The sequence below is a fragment of the Planococcus citri genome, chromosome 2 (assembly GCF_950023065.1).
Source record: "Planococcus citri chromosome 2, ihPlaCitr1.1, whole genome shotgun sequence".
NCBI classification, from domain to species: Eukaryota; Metazoa; Arthropoda; class Insecta; order Hemiptera; family Pseudococcidae; genus Planococcus; species Planococcus citri.
Genome location: NC_088678.1, coordinates 13,955,142 through 13,973,371, shown reverse-complemented (window position 1 = coordinate 13,973,371; position 18,230 = coordinate 13,955,142). Strand labels below are relative to the sequence as shown.

The following is an 18,230-nucleotide window of genomic DNA, read 5'->3' as shown; positions in this document are numbered from 1 at the left end:
TATAGACCTAGTTTGTTTGAATGGAATCGATTTGGAAGTTCAGAAAATCCGAATCCGAGGTGTAGAAATTGTCAACGATTAATTTTTGTGACGCATTTAGGTATCTATCCGTTACTTTTTGCACCAAAAATTCACGAATTTGTCCATATTTTTAAAAAAAATCTCGAACGAGTTGTGAGAAGTACATCTCAGTATGCTGATACCTAGATGGATATCTTTTGCAAATTTCAACACTATAAAATCTGCTGGAAATGCTAATTAAATGTCATATGTTGGTATGTTGAGAAATCAAAAGATTTAATCGTCCGCTGTATGTATTAGATTGTGGACATTGTACAATGCAAACTCCGGGCCATACAAAGTTATGCCATTCTGAATGAAAGTTTCAGGATAAGTAAGTACGAACAGTAGAGACATTGGAATCCAGAATCACCGTAAGTAGGTACATACATACATCGATTCAGAAGTGAAGGTGAATTTTATTAATTCAAATGAACAATATTTTAAAAACATATAACAAATATCGCGTATATCTATATATACATGGCTTACAATAGGTAGGTAGATAGAGGTACACAGCGAGTGATATCAATACCAAAATACTTAACCTAATTTTAAAAACTTGAAAAAATATTACAACAATCAGCTCAAATGTCTTTTTTCGCTGAAATTTCACTTTCTAATTTCGGAATTAGCGACTTTATCTCAGCGCTGTTTTCTGGCTTACGCCTCATCGGAATCGCCTGAAGTTTATTTCTCTCCTCCTGGACTTCATTTTCATCGTGATTCAGTTCTTTCACAAGATTTCCCAAGTCATTAATCTCCCCAGAGTAAGTTTCATATTCTGATACTTTATTCAGATCAAGAATATGATCTGGCATGGAACCAAATAAAATTGGTATTTTTTCCACAATGCTTACTGGAAATTCACAAATGATGGTACGACCTTTGGTATGATCAATTTCTTGAATAGGTTTCCAACCATATTTCTCGGATTCATCTTTCTCACAAATAATGTTGCCTATATCGTTATATGGATTATTGACCGTAACAATAAATATACCACGAGACTCGTTCGATCCAGCACCATGTATTACAAGCTTCCAGAAAGCCAAGGGTACAGGCACTTTATCATCATCTGCTAGATATATTTCTTTTCCATCGAGTTTCAAGGTTTCGTAAGTCCCACTTACGACGGTCAGGTCAAGAAAAATCTGTAATGAAGAACTCGGTATTAACCATCGAGCACACCAACAATCTAGTTTACACCTATTCTACTCTAAGGATGGGTCGTCCAAGTTGTAAGAGATTCTCAAAAAACTACAGGAAAATTTGTTTCCTAGATAGGGGTTCTGAGGTTTGAGAGACATGAACTTTCACTGAGCCAAAATTCCAGCCAAATCGCAGATGATAAGTTGATAAGGTTCTCTTGTGAGAAAACATTGATCACTTACTCGGCTGGTTAAAAGATCGATAAAATGTTCCACTTTGCGCCAAGCATTATTTCTGATGACATTCCACATTGGAGCGACATTTCCATATGTTTTAGCTGACTGTCTTATTACAGGAGTGATGAATCCATTCAAAGGTGCCAAATGAGCTCTCATCAGTATTTTGTTTTGTTCCATATCGAAATATTTTTTTCGCTGGATTTCATTTTCAAATAATTTACCAAATACTTTTTCTTGGTTTTCCTAAAATTTCTCAGCATGATGAATCCATGATAACAATCCATTACTTAAGCATCAAAGAAATATTGTACCTATAAAGACTCACCTTTTCATACAAGTTTGCAATATCAATATTGGGAAATAGAACATCTTTACCAAAATCATGATCAATGAAGGATTCATTAATTTCTCTTGAAAACATATCTGGATTATATTGAACTTCTTGATGGACGCAAACCACTCTCAGTTTGTGATCATTGAACACAATAGTAAGTACCCATGAGAATTGGTAATTCTGAAAATTGACTGATTTTTAGACGATACCTAAATGTAGGTTTGCATTAGAGTAGGTAGACCATTTAGAAAAAAAATCAACAAATTTTAACCAAGTTCAGCAGAGACCTTCATTTTCAGTTGTTGAAGGTTACCCACAAAATTTTTTACCCCTTACAATGATCCTATAGATGAGGATATGGACCCTCAAAGAGGGAAGATGAGATGTAATCAAAACAATTGTGGTTTTTTGCTATAACCCCCACCCAAGCTGTTTTGGAAAAATGGTCCTGTCCCAGAATCCATAGGTATTGAAAAGAAATGAGATGAAGTCAACCTAAAGCTGCCTACTATGTCATGGCTATTGAGTAAGAAAACGTCGCTTCAGAATAAGTTCGTTGATTTATAAAACAATCATTAAACCAATTTGGACCTCAGCAGCACCCATCTAGGGAATAGCTGAAAAGAAGTAACATTGAAAAAATGCAGCTATGCCAAAATAAATGACTGAGTAAAGTCATTTGTGCACCCTCATAATTATGCTTGCAATGATCAAATCCATTGGGACCTCAAGACACCTAGCATGATCAAATTACTATCACCCTATTGACAAAAATTATGCAATAGCATGCTAAAATGCATGCTTTTATGCATAGCACAAGCATGCGTGAATTTGGACTTTTTTCAAAAAAAACATGCGATTCAGTCTGCGAATATCATGCGTAAAAGCAATGTTAAAGCATATAAAATGAATAGAAATTTAAATTTTTTTTGCCCTGGGTGGGAATTGAACCTGGGACCCGCATATTCTGTTGCTCCGCGTTACCTTACCAACTCGGCCACTTTGCTGCTTGCAAAGAGTGGAGTTATTTCCCCATAAATGTTTGCACTTTTTGGACTTGGGACAGGGTTGTTAAATTACCGTAATTTATTCGCTGGTAAAATACGGCGGTAAAATACGGTAAAATACGGTATTTTACCGTATTTTACCATCTTGAATAATGTAATGAACTTATAGTGTTCAACCCTTCAAAGGTTCAAACTTATAAAATTGTGTATTATTATATGATGGGTGGAAATTTCAATAATTTTCTGCTTGAAATTTGAAAACAATATGAAACTATGAAGGGGTTAAAAATTACATTAACAACACTTAAAAAACCTTGAAGTTACTGAAAATTACTAAAAATAAAAACTAAAAAGTGATGAAAGATGGCCAATGGGGAAAAATTAATTGTATAACCATTAACCAATAACCATAAAACTGGAAAGCAATAAAGCATGGATTAAAATTATAATTAAAAATTAAAATCATTCAAAATTGTCAACAAATCAAAAATTGACCAATTTGGTTATTTTAATGATTGAAATAACCAAAATTTAATGATTTTGAACTTTGAAGTACATTTTATTTTAATGACATTTCAATTGATTTCAACATGTTTTCACGATATGATGCCATTTGCCATTTTTTAAAAAGTTTTTGACCAATTGTGAATAATTTTCTGGGAATTGTTTGGTAATTTTCAATCATTTTCCTGTTTATATGTAACATGCATCAATTATCATTAGCATTTATGCAAATTAATTGTAAATTTTGATGCCAATCATCTTCAGCTGTTGATTCATCCTTTCAACTTTCAAATAATATGGCAAAAAATGCTTTTTGGTAATTTACGGTAAAATACGGTAATAAACTTTTGGTAAAATACCGTAAAATACGGTAAAATACCGCCGTAATTTACCGACATAAATTACCTTACAACCCTGACTTGGGAGAAAAATTTAAAAATTTGATAAGTTCACAACGCACAAACATTTATGCGGAAATAACTCCACTCTTCGCAAGCGGCGAAGTGGCCGAGTGAGCTAGGTAATGCGGAAAAATAGATACCACGGGCCCCAGGTTTGATTCCCACCCAGGGCAGAAATTTTTAAATTTCTATTTAATTTTTTTTTATTTCTATTTAATTTTATATGCTTTACCATTGCTTTTACGCATGATATTCGCAGGCTGAATCGCATGCTTTTTTCGAGAAAAGTCCAAATTCACGCATGATTGTGCCAACACGCCTGTTTTTATGCATAATTTTGTCAATAGGGCAACTAACAATACTGGCAACTCCATTTAAAATACACTGAGCGTTTTTGTCTCAAAAATAGCGCAACCTGAATGGCCTGGGTTGAAACTGACATTTATCAAAAATGCAGAGTTCAACGGATACCTGGATTGCCGGGTTCCCGGGTTGACCCAGAAAGGAATTGGATAACTGGGTACAGGAACCCTTACCCTATTGACAAAAATTATGCGATAGCTTGCTAAAACTCATGCTTTTATGCATAGCACAAGCATGCGTGAATTTGGACTTTTTTCAAAATAAGCATGCGATTCAGACTGCGAATGTCATGTGTAAAAGTAATGTTGAAGCATGTAAAATGAAATAAAAATTGAAAAAAATGTTTGCCCTGGGTGGGGATTGAACCCAGGACCTGAAGTTTCTATTTTTCCACATTACCTAACCAACTTGTCCACTTTGCTGCTTGCAAAGAGTGGAGTTATTTCCTCATAAATGTTTGCCCTTTTTGGACTTGGGAGAAAAATTAAAAAATATAATAAGTTCACAACGCACAAACATTTATGCGGAAATAACTCCACTCTTCGCAAGCGGCTAAGTGGCTGAGTGGGTTAGGTGACGCGGAAAAATAGAATCTGTGGGTCCCAGGTTGGATTCCCACCCAGGGCAGAAGATTTTTTCAATTTTTCTTTTATTTTACAAGCTTTAACATTACTTTTACGCATGCTATTTGCAGGCTGAATCGCATGTTTATTTTCGAAAAAAGTTCAAATTCACGCATCACGCATCAACACACCTGTTTTTATGCATAATTTTGTCAATAGGGTAGTGGAAAACAATGAAAAATGCGACGCTGCTACATCAAACTGACAAAAAAAGTTCATCTTTATATAGCGATCCTAGCAATATCTATATGAACTGCTCAAAATTACATCATTTTCCTTTCCAAGAATTTCACAACCCGGATAGGAACCCGGTAATTTTCAGATCCGGGTAAGAACTCGTGGATCCTGATACTTCTTGATCTCTGCAAAAATGCTCTCTTGCGCGTTCGCAAGATTCGAATCAGCAAATCAGATGCTTGTGGTAAAATTTAGTTTCACCCCAGGCCACTAGGAGGATAAAACACCATTTTTTGATGGAGTTGCCAGCATTGCCAGTTGATAGTATTTGGAATGATAGAAGAAATTTGTAAATTTACAATAAGATACCTATCACCAGCAACTACCGGACCACTCGAACGCCGAAGCAAGATGGTTAAGGGTATTGGATGCACCTCAAATTTGACAATTAAAACGTGTAAAACACATTCGACCTAATTCTTACTATAACTAAATTTAAAAATTACTTTAAATAGCAATGGCTAAGAAAAGTAATAAAACATTGATGACGAATTTACCCAATAATAACGGGTTCACAAATTTCTAACCGCTTTGTAAAACCCAAAAAGTGGTCTTGGATTTTGATGGTAACTGGCTTAGTTTGACAAAGAATCTCAAATGCTTTCATTTAGGACTGAGCTATTTTTCACAAAACTGGTTTGGTAGGTGCTGAACAGAAAAAAACACGATCTTCGAAAATGTCCCCTCTTTGAGGGACAATGTCTCCCCTCTGGTCTAAAATTTATTGTGGATAACATTCAATTCAAAATAAAGGTCTCCGCTAAATTTGGTTAAAATCCATTGACTTTTTTTCAGGGTGATCTGCTTACATTATATACGTGTGGTAGATAATTAATGTGCCTTGTGCCTATACCCGAGTAATGAGATGGGCACTAATAGGTACATAGGTACACTTAATTTCCATGTATGTATTTTGGAAAAATTAATTTTTATTTACCTACCTCGTTATCTGAGTTTCCAAAGGGGTATTTTGCTAAATTTGTATATTTTCCCATATCAATCTAAAATGAAATGAAAATAAAAAAGAATAAGTACCTACCTAATTAAGAAGGTGGGGGTAAATTTTTTTGTACCAAAGTAAAATGATTGGATCTGATCAGGTCCAATCACATCTGAGTAGGTAGTTTTAAATAGGTCTGACTGATGTAATCTAATCACTCAATCAGACTCAAGCATTTGAATACTAGATTCTCAGATCTAACCAAATCTGATCACATTCCTTTGTCTGCACTATAATGATTCATGTGCTTAAATAGGTACAATCAGGTTCTTGATTAGATCAGATACAATCTTTTTCCTGTGGTAATACGAGTATACGTCATCACAATAAACATATCGACTTCTTTACCTCGAAACCAACAATGTAAGCCTTGTAAAGAGTAGATTTTTTCTTTGACTCAAATAAATAAGGCCTAATTGGATATTGACATTTGAAGTTCCTTGCATCGTCCACAGCTGTTGTATCTCGGTCTCCCTGCTTTTCATGTTGTTTCACAATTGTAGTGTAATCCATTTTGATAACCAGAGTTTGTTCTGGTGTTAGTGGTGGTTGTTCGTTATTTTTTACTGGTGTTTGTTTTTCATCGACTACTGTATTCGGACAAGCGAATACAATGTCAACAAATATATCGTCCTTAATACAGTCTTCAAAAAGTGAGGGATTAACATTAACATTCGTCAATTTGCCATCATCTAATTTATATAGCACTTGGGCTAAAGGATCATATTGGAGTTCTGCAAAAAAAAAAAAAAATCGTTAGTCAAGCGTTTATATGCTAAAGTTGAAAACCTGAGTGTAAGAGTCTTGATATGTATAATCTTACCATTGTTGGAACCATCAATTACTGCACCTAGAATAAATTGCAGAATATTGAAAAAAATTAAAATTACATGCGAGTTCAAATGATAAAAAATTGAAAAAAATATCCTTCTTTGCGAAAAAAATTTTAAAATGAAAAAGAATTAGGTACCTACATTGTGAATCTCAAACAATTGTGTAAAATTATCCTACGTAACAATAAAATGGTTAGGTACCTACCGACCTAATTTTTATAAAATTATAAAAATCATTTCGAGAAATGAATAAAATCTGTTCCACGTACGTGGCATTTTTAAAATTTAAAATTTAAAATTTTTTTTAAATTTCGAAATATAAAGAATTATTTACATTATTAAAATGTAGAATAGATACTTTTCAGCTGAGCAGGTCTCAGACGATTAGTTTGTTGTTTTTCCTCAATCTTATGAATTGCGCATCAAAAATCATTATTTCAAGGATTTATTGAAGTTAACTACAAAATTAAGTATACTCACATTCTGCTACATGATTCCCTACCAAAAATTGAATGAAAAGAATAAAAATCAAGTTTTTCATCTCGCTGTGATACAAAATTAGTAATTAATCCGTGCAAAATATTTCAATGAAATGTCTTTTAAAAATTCTGCCAGCAATCAGAATTTTGAAACCGAACTGATGTGTCTAGACGCTTGAAAAAAATTCAATAAAATCAAGTCGACTTTGAAGTCGTAGCTCATTTGTTTGGTGGATAGGTACTTGAACAGTTGTTAATAAAATCACGTAGGTTTTATGATGAGCACATAGGTAGGTACTAGGTAGAGGCTCCTTTGTGTTTAGTTTCTTATGAATGATTATGCTTATTTTCTGTTTCATAGGTGTTGTTTGTGTATTTTACTGACTTAGGTACCTACCTACGAATTTTTGCGTTGGCAGGCACGATAAATTTTTATGATTTATTGATGAAATCGCAAGATTCAACTTTGAACACCCATAATGTTTACGAAGTTGTGAAACAAAAATATCGCAAATCACGAGTGGAAAAAAATTTTATGTCTTGGCAAAAAATTTTTCACAGGAAAAAATTGCATTTGAAGCGACAATTGGTTGCTGTAAGTTTTGAATGAGAGGTACCTAGCTAACTCATTCAAAAACGTCTCAGAAGCTCTTGAAGCGCTCCAATAAACTATATATTTAGTCGATTCGAAAACATCTGTAGAAATAATAAAAAATTGAATGGGGGAGGTTTGGCCTCATTTTCAAAAATCAGTATTTTCATTATGCTTTCTGGCATATAGTGGTGTATCCAGGATGAAATCGGAGGGGGGATGCTATTAAATAACTTATTGCAAGTGTCTCACTCTCAAATTGATTCCTTTAACAAGAAGATGTTATAAAAATAAAGTAAAATTGGCGTCAACATTGTAATTGTTTATTTTTGTTGTAATTACTCGTAATTCGTTGGATTATCGAGATACAATGCATGTGTAAAGTCAACAAAAAACCCGCGATGACTTTTATATTTTTCTATTCGAATATCCGAAATTCTATTTGATTATTATTACCGTTTTACATTTTCCATTCGCATTATGGCGATTATCTTTTTATTTAATTAATGTACCTACATACTATGTATTCATGTGAATATGTTTGAATACATCTTTTATTTCAAATTGTGCATCGTATTTCATTAGGTTATGGGTACCAGATGCGTTACACTGTGCCTATTCGAGATAATATGCTAATCAAGATGTACATATTTTGTTCATAACTGTATCTGAATTTGTATTCAAAGGTTCATGTGCGGTTGTATTATTCGAAAATTAGATCGCAGTTGTTAGCTGTTGATATCTAATCACATGTTATCTTTGGACATACAGATTGTGGATCGCAGTTGTGAGCTGTTGATATCCATATTCAACTACAGTGGAAATCGCTTATAATGAGATCGGTTAGTACGAGATTTCGGATACAACCAGCAAAATGCTTGGTCCCGAGCACAACGCTATTTAACCATGTACAATATGGTACCTGTTAGAACGAGCTCATTTATAACGAGGAATCCGGATAGTACGAGCTTTAATTTGTGAAATTTGGTTCATTTTATTGTTTTTTCTTCCGCTTATAACGAGTGTTCATGCAGAAAAAATTCATTAAATTCCAAATTTCAGCTTAATAGTTTAATTTGGTAAAATTTTGAAATTTAGACAGATTTTGTGGCTTTTTTTGAAAAATGGAACTTTCCAAAAATCTGCTGGAAGCTCTAGACCTGCTCAAAATGGGTTTGAAACCGCTTCCAATCGATTTGACAAGTCGAAAATAGTAAAAAATTTATTTCCCATTGACAATTTTTTTTGCCACATGTGTTACGAGTATCATTTATAACAAGAAGCTCTTTATATCCGGTTATTACAAGATACTCGTTATAAATGCAAAACCTTTTAGTATGAGAGACCGGATACAACGAGCAAAATGTCCGGTCCCTTCAATCTCGCTGTAAGCAATTTCCACTGTAATTGTCATCATGGATTATATCAAGGGTATAAAGCCACTATCCGGTGCCAGCAATTGGCCATCGTGGAAGGATAAAGTGCTCGACATACTCACCTTGTTTAATGCTGTGATGACACACAATTAGTGTTGGGCAAATTCGCGAATATTCTTTTTTTGCTTGCGCATGCGCAAGAATATGCGCAGATTCTTGCGCATATTCCGCAGATTCTTTTCAAAAAATTAGCTTAGTTTAGAGATAATCGGAAACTTTCCAAATTTCCATTGAAAAGGTTTCAAATTATTAAGGAAAATTGGAAATTTATAAAGAAAAGTTGATGTAAAACTTGTAAATTGTGGAAAATTGTAGAAAAATCTTCAAATTTTTTGAAAAAAGTCATGATTTTTATTTTTTTGAGAGAATATTCTCCAAGCATTTGAGAATATTCGCGAATATTCGCGAATATTCTCAGATTATGCGCATTGAGAATATTCTCAGGCCAACACTACACACAATCTGTACATTGAATGATAATGCACGATTAGATATCAACAGCTAACAACTGCCATCTATAATTCCAAGGACAATTGTCAAGATGATTCTGTGTGTGATACAGACTTGACAAAATGGCAATTATTACTCGGGCAACATCGATCAAAATCTCCAATTCCCAACAATCTCGCTAATTGTATTGAGATCAAGATTTTCATGGCTGAATTCAAAGCTTCACTGAAGTTGTATGCGGAAGCTGTTCGAAGTCAAGAGTCAAGACCGTTCCAAATTGAAAGATACTATGGATATTTTGAAGAAATCCATAGTCGCTAAGGTCGCGACGCACCAAGTATAGGTTTGATTGCTCAATCCAGTTGATAACAAAAGTAGTAGTGATTCAAATTCAAAGGAAACTAAAAGCACTATGCCAACACCTAAGAAAAAGAGTGCACCTTCTGCATCGAAGAAATCACCATAGACTACAAAATCTTCTCCAAAATCATCGAAATCATTGTCAGAGAACGAAGATTTGGATATTGATGATAATTTTCAAAATGCTAATGACGATTCAGAAGAATCTGAGCTTCTGTCTAGATGGAGAAATTTACGTGAGAAGAACCGACCAAAACCTCTGATGACTTCTATATTTTTTCTATTTGAATATCTGAAATTCTATTCTATTATTATTACCTACCGTTTTTCATTTTCGATCACATTATGGCAATTTTCCTCCATTTTTATTTCGTGTAAGTACATATTTCTGTATATGTTACCGTTAAAGTATTTACTCCAGGTAATGTATGAAATAACTAGTTATTTCATACATTAACGAAAAAGTATTTAATGCAAGTAAATTGTTCACAGTCTACCTAGGTAATGTATGAAGAATCTAGTTATTTCATGAAATAGCTAGGTGTGATCAGTTAAATCAATATTGAAAAAAATAAAGATCCAATTTCAAAACTTAAATATTTTGAAAAAACATCAAAAAGTACATCTATGGAAATTTTTTCAGAATTTTAAATGAGTCGAGTACCTAGAGACAATGTGAAAATAATGAAAGGCCCCCACCCGCCCCCTGAGGGGTTTTTGTGATTGGTTATTGGAATTATAAAATTAACGAAAATTATCCAAAAAGGATTAATTTATAGTGTAATATTACGCATAAAATCACTTCACTGGTACACAGCTTTGTATTGTTTACGCGTACGTTATTAGTCACGTTGGCTGGAAAGTATCTGCAAAGTTAGAGTCAAACCTGAGTTATCCATATGGATAATGCGGTATATGACTCCACCTACCAACTTTGGACGCCTGTAACTGTGTCAGATGAATAGGTACATAAATTCTGTTTACACCATTCGATGCGTCTACCTTAACTGTACCCGAAACCATCAAAACCTCATTTTGTGTTTTCATGGCACAGTTCCCACTTTGACTCTGTACCCCTCAATTGCTACATAATAATTGTACCTTGATGTACAAATGTTTAATGTTGCCTTGAAACGGCTCTCAGGCAACCATTGATGTTTGTAAAAGGGATCACATGTTTCCTATGTAAATTACGTTTCAATAAATACCTTTCAATTTGTTTTGATGTCTGAATATATTCCTTTTGGTACTGCATAACTTTGCATAATTATACTTTTTTGGGGGGGATGTTTATAATTACAAGATTATTACCCAGAACAGCAGACTTCTACATATAAAAGCCTCTACAGTGAGCTATCCAGGCAATAAGTCCTCCCTTAGGGAATAATTCTAAATCTCACTACTATAGAAGGGAATTCTTGTAATTTCTAATTATATCAATTTTGCTAGTTTGAACTAGGTAGGAATATCAAAAGGCAAGTTTCTATCAAAACGATGTGCTCACCAATATGCAGGGATGGAAAGCTAGCCGAAAGCTAAAAGCTAAAAGCTGAAAGCCAAAGGAAGTTTGGGATTTTTGAAAGCTAAAATCTATAGCCAAAAGCTTCATTTTTTCAGCTTTTTACCTTTTTTTGCATGTTAATCTGGTTTGGTTTCAGTTTCAGTTTTTTGTAATTACATTATAGCCATTTTCCATCCAAAAATAATTTTTGCTTTTTATTCATTTTTAAACATTTATTTTTTTTCAAGTTTGTCCTTTTTTTGCTTAGTAGCTGATGCAAATCATTTTAATTCTGAATTTTTTTTCTCTATAAGTTAATATTCATTAATATTTTTTCAAATGTTTCTCTCATTTTGATGTCAACCCTGTTCATTTATTCCATTTTCACCCCTTGTTTACTAAGTATAAATTTTTGCACTGATTCTCAATTTATACTTTTCCTTCCTTTGTGGAATTTTGAAAAAAATTGAATATTGCAAAATTCTATTCAAAATTTGCCAAATTTCAAAACTTTCCGTTCAGTGAATGAAAAATTGAAGAATTTTCAAAAAATTTCGCCCCTCATTTTTCTTTTTTCTGTTTACAAAAAGTGATTTACAAAGAACAAGATTCCATTTTAAAAAATGAATCCTTTGAAAGAAAACGATAGAAGCTCTTGTTTTGATGTTTGAATCTAAAAATTTTCCAAAAATGTTCTCTTTGCTTTTTCAAAAATATCGATGGTGTACTTTTTGGTATTGTAGCGATGTGTGAAAATATTAAAAGCCGAAAGCTGAAAGCCAAAAGCTATAAATAAAAGCCGAAAGCCAATGGTTTTTGGAAGCTAAAACGTTTTTTTAAAATTGAAATTCCAAAATAAATTTTAATTAGAACTGAAAACCTCGGTGTGATTTTGCCACGCTTATTTCATTCAAAATTTTGTTTCATTGTAAAAATTTCGTTATACAAAAATGGACTGAAATTTTGTGTTTTGGGACATTAAAGTTTTCCTTTGTAGGTTTCATAAAAATTGAAAAAAAATGAAAAAGTTGTCATCTGATGAAATTTTACAGTTAATTTCTATACTTAATAGTTTTTACTCCTTACGAAAACAAAAAAAAATGAAAAATTGAAAAACGATTTAGGTAAGTACCTTAACCTAAGAAAAAATTTTTCTCGTAGCTCTTGACGTGTTCTTGAGGGGAGACTAGCAGCGTTCATTTTTGGGTAATTTTGTGTGTCGAAATTTTCTATAAAAATGCAATTCTTAAAACTGAGGGAATATTTTTCAATAAAGTGGTGCTAATTGTTTAGTCATTTACTCCCGATTAAAAAAAAAAAAAAAATTAAAAAAAAACACGGAGAGGAAAAAAACAAGACATGTACATTAGGTAAGTATGTGGTTACAAAGAGTGATCCTCATTTTTGTTTTTTTGGAATCTAAGGAGCTATTTACCCTACATTTCAGCAAAAAACTCAAACGACCATTTTCCTCCCAAAAATTCAGCCCATTGTAGAGGGTAAAATAGACATCTCAAAATTTCTTACTCATCTCTATGTGATTACAACAAATCTATTTTGTGAAATTCTTCATATTGTTTAAAATTTTTTTTATTACGTATCATAATCAAAAACACTGAATAAATTTATAAAAATTATACTTACATTCCACGAGATAATTCTCCATAAAAAAATAAACTGCGAACACCAAAAATATGTTTTTCATTTCGTTTTGTTAGAAACTAATCCAGACAAAATGTTTGATGGAAAAATATATGCACGTCAGCTTCTATTGGAATAATTTCAGCACTTGGTTGTGGTATGACTACGGTTACCTTGTACTTGAAAAAGTCCTATAAAATCAAATTTTTGACGCAGCTTGGTTGCTTAAACAGTTGTTTTTTTACTACGCTGACAAATGTGAGTAGAACGATGTACGTATGTGGTAAGCTCATACATACGTGTGTTCAGTTTCTTAAAAATAAATATTGTCTGGTTTATTTCTCGTATTTGCTTAAGAATGAGTCGATCGTACCTGGTGCGTTATCATATCACGTAACCAGATTTTTCTTTTAGGAAATCGCATAAGTTGCGATTTTTTGTCTATATACCTAGTCTTCAAAGTTGAAATAATTAATTTTTCTGGCGAATTGTCCAATTGACTGCAAAAAAATTTGCAATTTCGTCAATTCTTCTTTTTAGGTAATTTAAAGAGTACCAACTTATTGGTCAAAAAAATAAGCTCAACTGAGATTAACTAGAATTTTCTGGAGTGAAGAGTGAATTTTTCAATTGATTCACATATTCGAAAGAAATAAAAGATCAAATTTCAAATAGAATTCTTCTAATTTTCCGGACAATACGACCTATCTATACCTTGATAAATAAGGTCTAATAAGAGAGCTTAGTCGTAAGAGAATGATTAAGTATTCTCTGATTAGTGTGATGCTAGCTAGCCACACTAAGTACACAACAATTGGGATTGACACAGAGAGTTATGTACTTAATGTGTTCCCTAAACACGTAATGCTATCAGCCACTGCTAGATTAACAATACTTACCCCGGCTAGGTGCGCGAATAGAGAATTTTACCACGATTACTTATCATGAATAAGTGCAAGGAATAAATACGCGATTATTACTCGAACTTGTATTACACGTCGTCATCGTGGTTCCTTATCCTTTACAGGACATTGGAAATCGCATTTTTGTGGTACCCTAACAGGGTGAGGCATATGCCTATTGCCACTGCGATTATTCTAGGGAATCGACGTTGTTTCGAGCTTCCACTAGTAGTTTCCCGTTGCTTTCTAGTGACATCTACACAAGCACCTTGGAGCTAGCTGGGTAGTTTAGAGACCCTGAGCTCCTCAGTGTTGACCTCTATAGACGCTCGAACCAGTTTCAGCTTTTTGATTCTGCTAACAGATGGCGTGCATTATCTGTTAGCTCGGCTAAACTGGTAGTCCCACGGTACTTGGCATGTAATGTTGATAATTGCACGAAAGATTTTTTAATTACACGCACAAGCTTGCCTCTGTAGCTGGATTTGAACCAGGTACCTCGTGAACGGAGGTCCGCGGCTCTACCTACTACACCACCGAGGGACTAATAAATACAATTGCAATCACGAGTATTACAAATGGAAAAAGACTTAACACAACTAAAACTTAATCGAAATAATGAACTTAAATAACTGTAAAAAAACCTTTAACCGAGGGCCTGAGCTCTCCTGTATTTTAAGGGAATATTAACTTGTCAATTTGCGACTCTTGTCGTTGTAGAACTGCAACGAGTTTAGGTAGCTAATTTGGCTAGCTAGCCAAATTAGCACCTTGACCACGCCTATTGTTACCAGATTGGTAAAGGGTTGACATACGCGAATATAGGTATTGGCAAATATATTGGTAGTGGCTTTAGGCATATACTTCCTACTCTAACAACCTAACTCATAAATGACAATTTTTGAATAGGTATCTAGATATTTAAAAATTCGTCAAAAATTTTCAAGTATCTATACCCACCTGAACATGGTAGGCTCTATGAATGACTGAAATTAAAATTTGTCTTCAATTTTATTCATTTATACAGATATATCAGATATTTACAAAGACTTGAAAAACTTAAAACGATTTTTAATATAATATCCTTCCTTTTCGCTCCAAGGCAATGTCACTGTCAGTTCACCTTCACATTTTCTCTCTCCGTAATGTTGTCTGAAATAGAATCTGCCTGATCGGACGTAGTTTGTTGATTTGAATAACCAAACTGTACCAATGAATCTTGAATTTCTGGAGAGTCCTTCAAGTTTAACACTTTATCTGGAATTGAACCGAATAAAATTGGTATTTCTTCGATAATTTTGTAAGGAAATGCGCAGCATATGGTACGTCCATAGGCATGATTTGTTTCTTGGATAAAATTCCATCCATATTTTGCGCACTCGTCTTGCTCGCAAATGATGTTCCCTATATCTTGGTAAGGATTATTCACCGTTACAATAAATATACCACGAGACCCCTTTGATCCTAGACCGTACAATACCAATTTCCAATACGCCAAAGGTACCGGTAATTTTTCATTATTTGATAGGAAAACTTCGTGTCCGTCTAGTTTCAAGGTACCATAGGTTCCACTCACTATGGTAAGTTCGATAAAATTCCGAAACTAAAAAAAAAAATCGTAGATATTTTTGGAAAATTTTCTGCTGCGACAATGTTCTTGAGTAAATTGGGACTTACTGTAGTTAGGAAGCTGATGAAAAGTTCCACTCGACGCCAAGCATTTTTTTTTATCACTTTCCACATCGGAGCAACGTTGCCATATGTTTTAGCTGATTGTCTTGTAACAGGACTTATGAATCCATCCAAAGGTGCTAAATGAACTCTTTCTAGTATTTTGTCATTTTCAGGATCGAAATAATTTTTTCGTTCGGTTTCATTTTCGAACAATTCGACGAATACTTTTTCTTGATTTTCCTAGTACATATTATATAGGTAAGCATGATTAGATAGGTATCTAGTCCCATTTCTCTAGGTACCTTATACTTATACAATATGATCAGTCTGAAAGGAGCATTGACTCACCTTTTCATATAGGTTTACGATATCTACATCACGAAATAATATTTCTCTGCCAAAATCGTGGTCATCGAATGATTCGTTTATAACTTGCGAATACAAATCTTTATTGTCTTGTATTTCATAATGCACACAAACCACCTTCAACTTAGAATGATCGAACACTATGGTGAATGACCATGAATATCTGTATTTCTGGAATTTATAAGTAGGTAATTATTTTTGATTCAGAAAATGAAATTGGTACTCATGTTCTTTGTTCTTCAGAGATGAATTTACATAGGTAGGTACCTGGCTGAATGAATTTCCAAGCCCATCTTCGGTTAAATCTTTTTTATATCTTCTCAAATCAATCTGAGAAAGTACAAAAAAAAATTGAAATTTCACACATGCCGAAGATCTCAACTACCTACTTGTGAATTAAAGAGATCATTTTTACCTCAAAACCAGCCAAATAAACTGTATAAAGACCATCAGGATCTTGCTTCAGGGATCGAATCATGTATGGCTGAATTGGATCTCGGCATTTGAAATTTTTTGCATCCTCTAATGCGTTTTCCCGTATCTTTTCACTTTCCTGTTTTACCTCAGAAGCTGTTGAAGAGTTTTCTTCTCCATTATTGTTATTTGAATTATCCCTTTGCGATTCTTCAGCCTGTTTTTCACGCTGCTTTTCAAAAAATTCGTAATTCTTCTTTATCACCAGAATTTGTTTGGTATTTTTTTCGATTTCTTGCTGATTATTTCCGTCGATAGTGATTTGTTTTCTCGGGCAAACGAATATAATATCGATAAATAATTCGTCTTTAAAGTATTCACTGAAAAAGAGTTTATTTGCGACAATTTCAACCATCTTCTTTTGATCTGATTGGCTTTTATAAAGAGCTAGAGGCAAAGAATCGAATTGAGGTTCTGTTGATGGATCTTCCTCGTCGTCATCGTTGGAACTCGTATCCTCGAAATCATTCCCTTTTGCATCTGCAAATAAATGTAATATTTCGTTTAAAAAGAAAAGTATACCAAAGCCAGTCAACGGTATTACAATTGATATCTGTTTTTGAAAATATTTGGAGGTGTCCATTGTATGTATTTTCACTTTTTTAAACCAATAGTAGGCTCGCAATAAAATAATGAAAATAAGTTTACCTACCGGTACTTGCAAGGGGTTCATGTTTCGTTTCAGAATTCCCAAACATTTTGATAAGGTAGGACTGAATAGTAACCAACGGGTTCTCACATTCCACTGGAAAATTCCAAATCAAAGAGCAAAGTGCGAAAATTAACACGATTTTCATCTCGTCAACGTAACTTCAAAAAGTTATAACAATAATGCAATCTCCTCGTGTGAAGAATAACTCTTGGAAATAATTCCTTTCTGTAGTCGAAATTTTAGAAGTGTATAATGGTCTGGTTATAGTTAAATACTAAAAGAAAATTCAGTAAAATCAAGCTTCGAAAGCATAGCCATTTCTTCAACAGTTATTTTTGAAACTATACAAACAGATTAAGACGTAATACAGGTGTACGATTATTTTCTATGTGTAGGTAGGTATGGATGTTTATTGTTGCATCATACTGTTTCGTGTCTGTATGGTAACCTTACCTAATCGTAACTTACACCTGTAAGTATTTGTGTAGTATCTGCGTGAAAATTTTACGAGCTATTTTTAGATTAAATTACATAATTTCTGATCGTTATCGATGGTGATAAAAAATACCAAATTATGAATCAGACTACGTCAGGAGTCTTTAAGTACTTAGCTACTTACTCGTATAGGTACATCAAAACGTTGCAGTTTTAGGTTAGTATTCTTGAATAATCAGCTGGAACAAGCCAAAGTCCATTGAAGATGCATGCATTATATACGTATAATGTAGTAGCTCCTTTATTTTCAATGTGGATAATACGAGTAAGTACTTGTAGATACGTATACGTATTATCTAATCAAAATGTACCCGAAACTGCTATAAAAATTGCAATTTGAAAAAGATAGCAATGCTTAAAAAACGGAATTTTCGACTCATTCGCGCCAATGATCAAACAGTGGAGTCATTTCTGTTAAATCGACGAGGTTTTTTACAACAATCGGAATTGACAAT

The 18,230-nt window shown here is 33.5% G+C and overlaps 1 protein-coding gene across 1 annotated transcript; it reads right to left on the bottom strand.

Moving 5' to 3' along the window:
- Window positions 1-477: 477 nt before the first annotated feature.
- LOC135833623 (uncharacterized) lies at window positions 478-13,348 on the bottom strand. Its single transcript, XM_065347394.1, has 7 exons — window positions 13,216-13,348; window positions 6,744-6,770; window positions 6,269-6,654; window positions 5,862-5,921; window positions 1,777-1,965; window positions 1,455-1,694; window positions 478-1,214 (listed from the first exon to the last, which is right to left on the bottom strand). The coding sequence occupies exons 1-7, from the start codon at window positions 13,274-13,276 to the stop codon at window positions 648-650; spliced, it is 1,530 nt and encodes a 509-aa protein (XP_065203466.1). The 5' UTR covers window positions 13,277-13,348; the 3' UTR covers window positions 478-647.
- Between the last annotated feature and the right edge of the window lie 4,882 nt (window positions 13,349-18,230).

What these genes read in the sequence shown, in the direction of transcription:
- LOC135833623 (XM_065347394.1), bottom strand. Translation starts at nt 13,276, where the DNA reads ATGAAAAACATATTTTTGGTGTTCGCAGTTTATTTTTTTATGGAGAAT. An exon ending in CTTACATTGTTGGTTTCGAG is followed by an intron (nt 5,922 to 6,268) that starts GTAAAGAAGTCG and finishes ATTTCATTTTAG; the next exon opens with ATTGATATGGGAAAATATAC. An exon ending in TTGGAAACTCAGATAACGAG is followed by an intron (nt 1,966 to 5,861) that starts GTAGGTAAATAA and finishes GTCAATTTTCAG; the next exon opens with AATTACCAATTCTCATGGGT.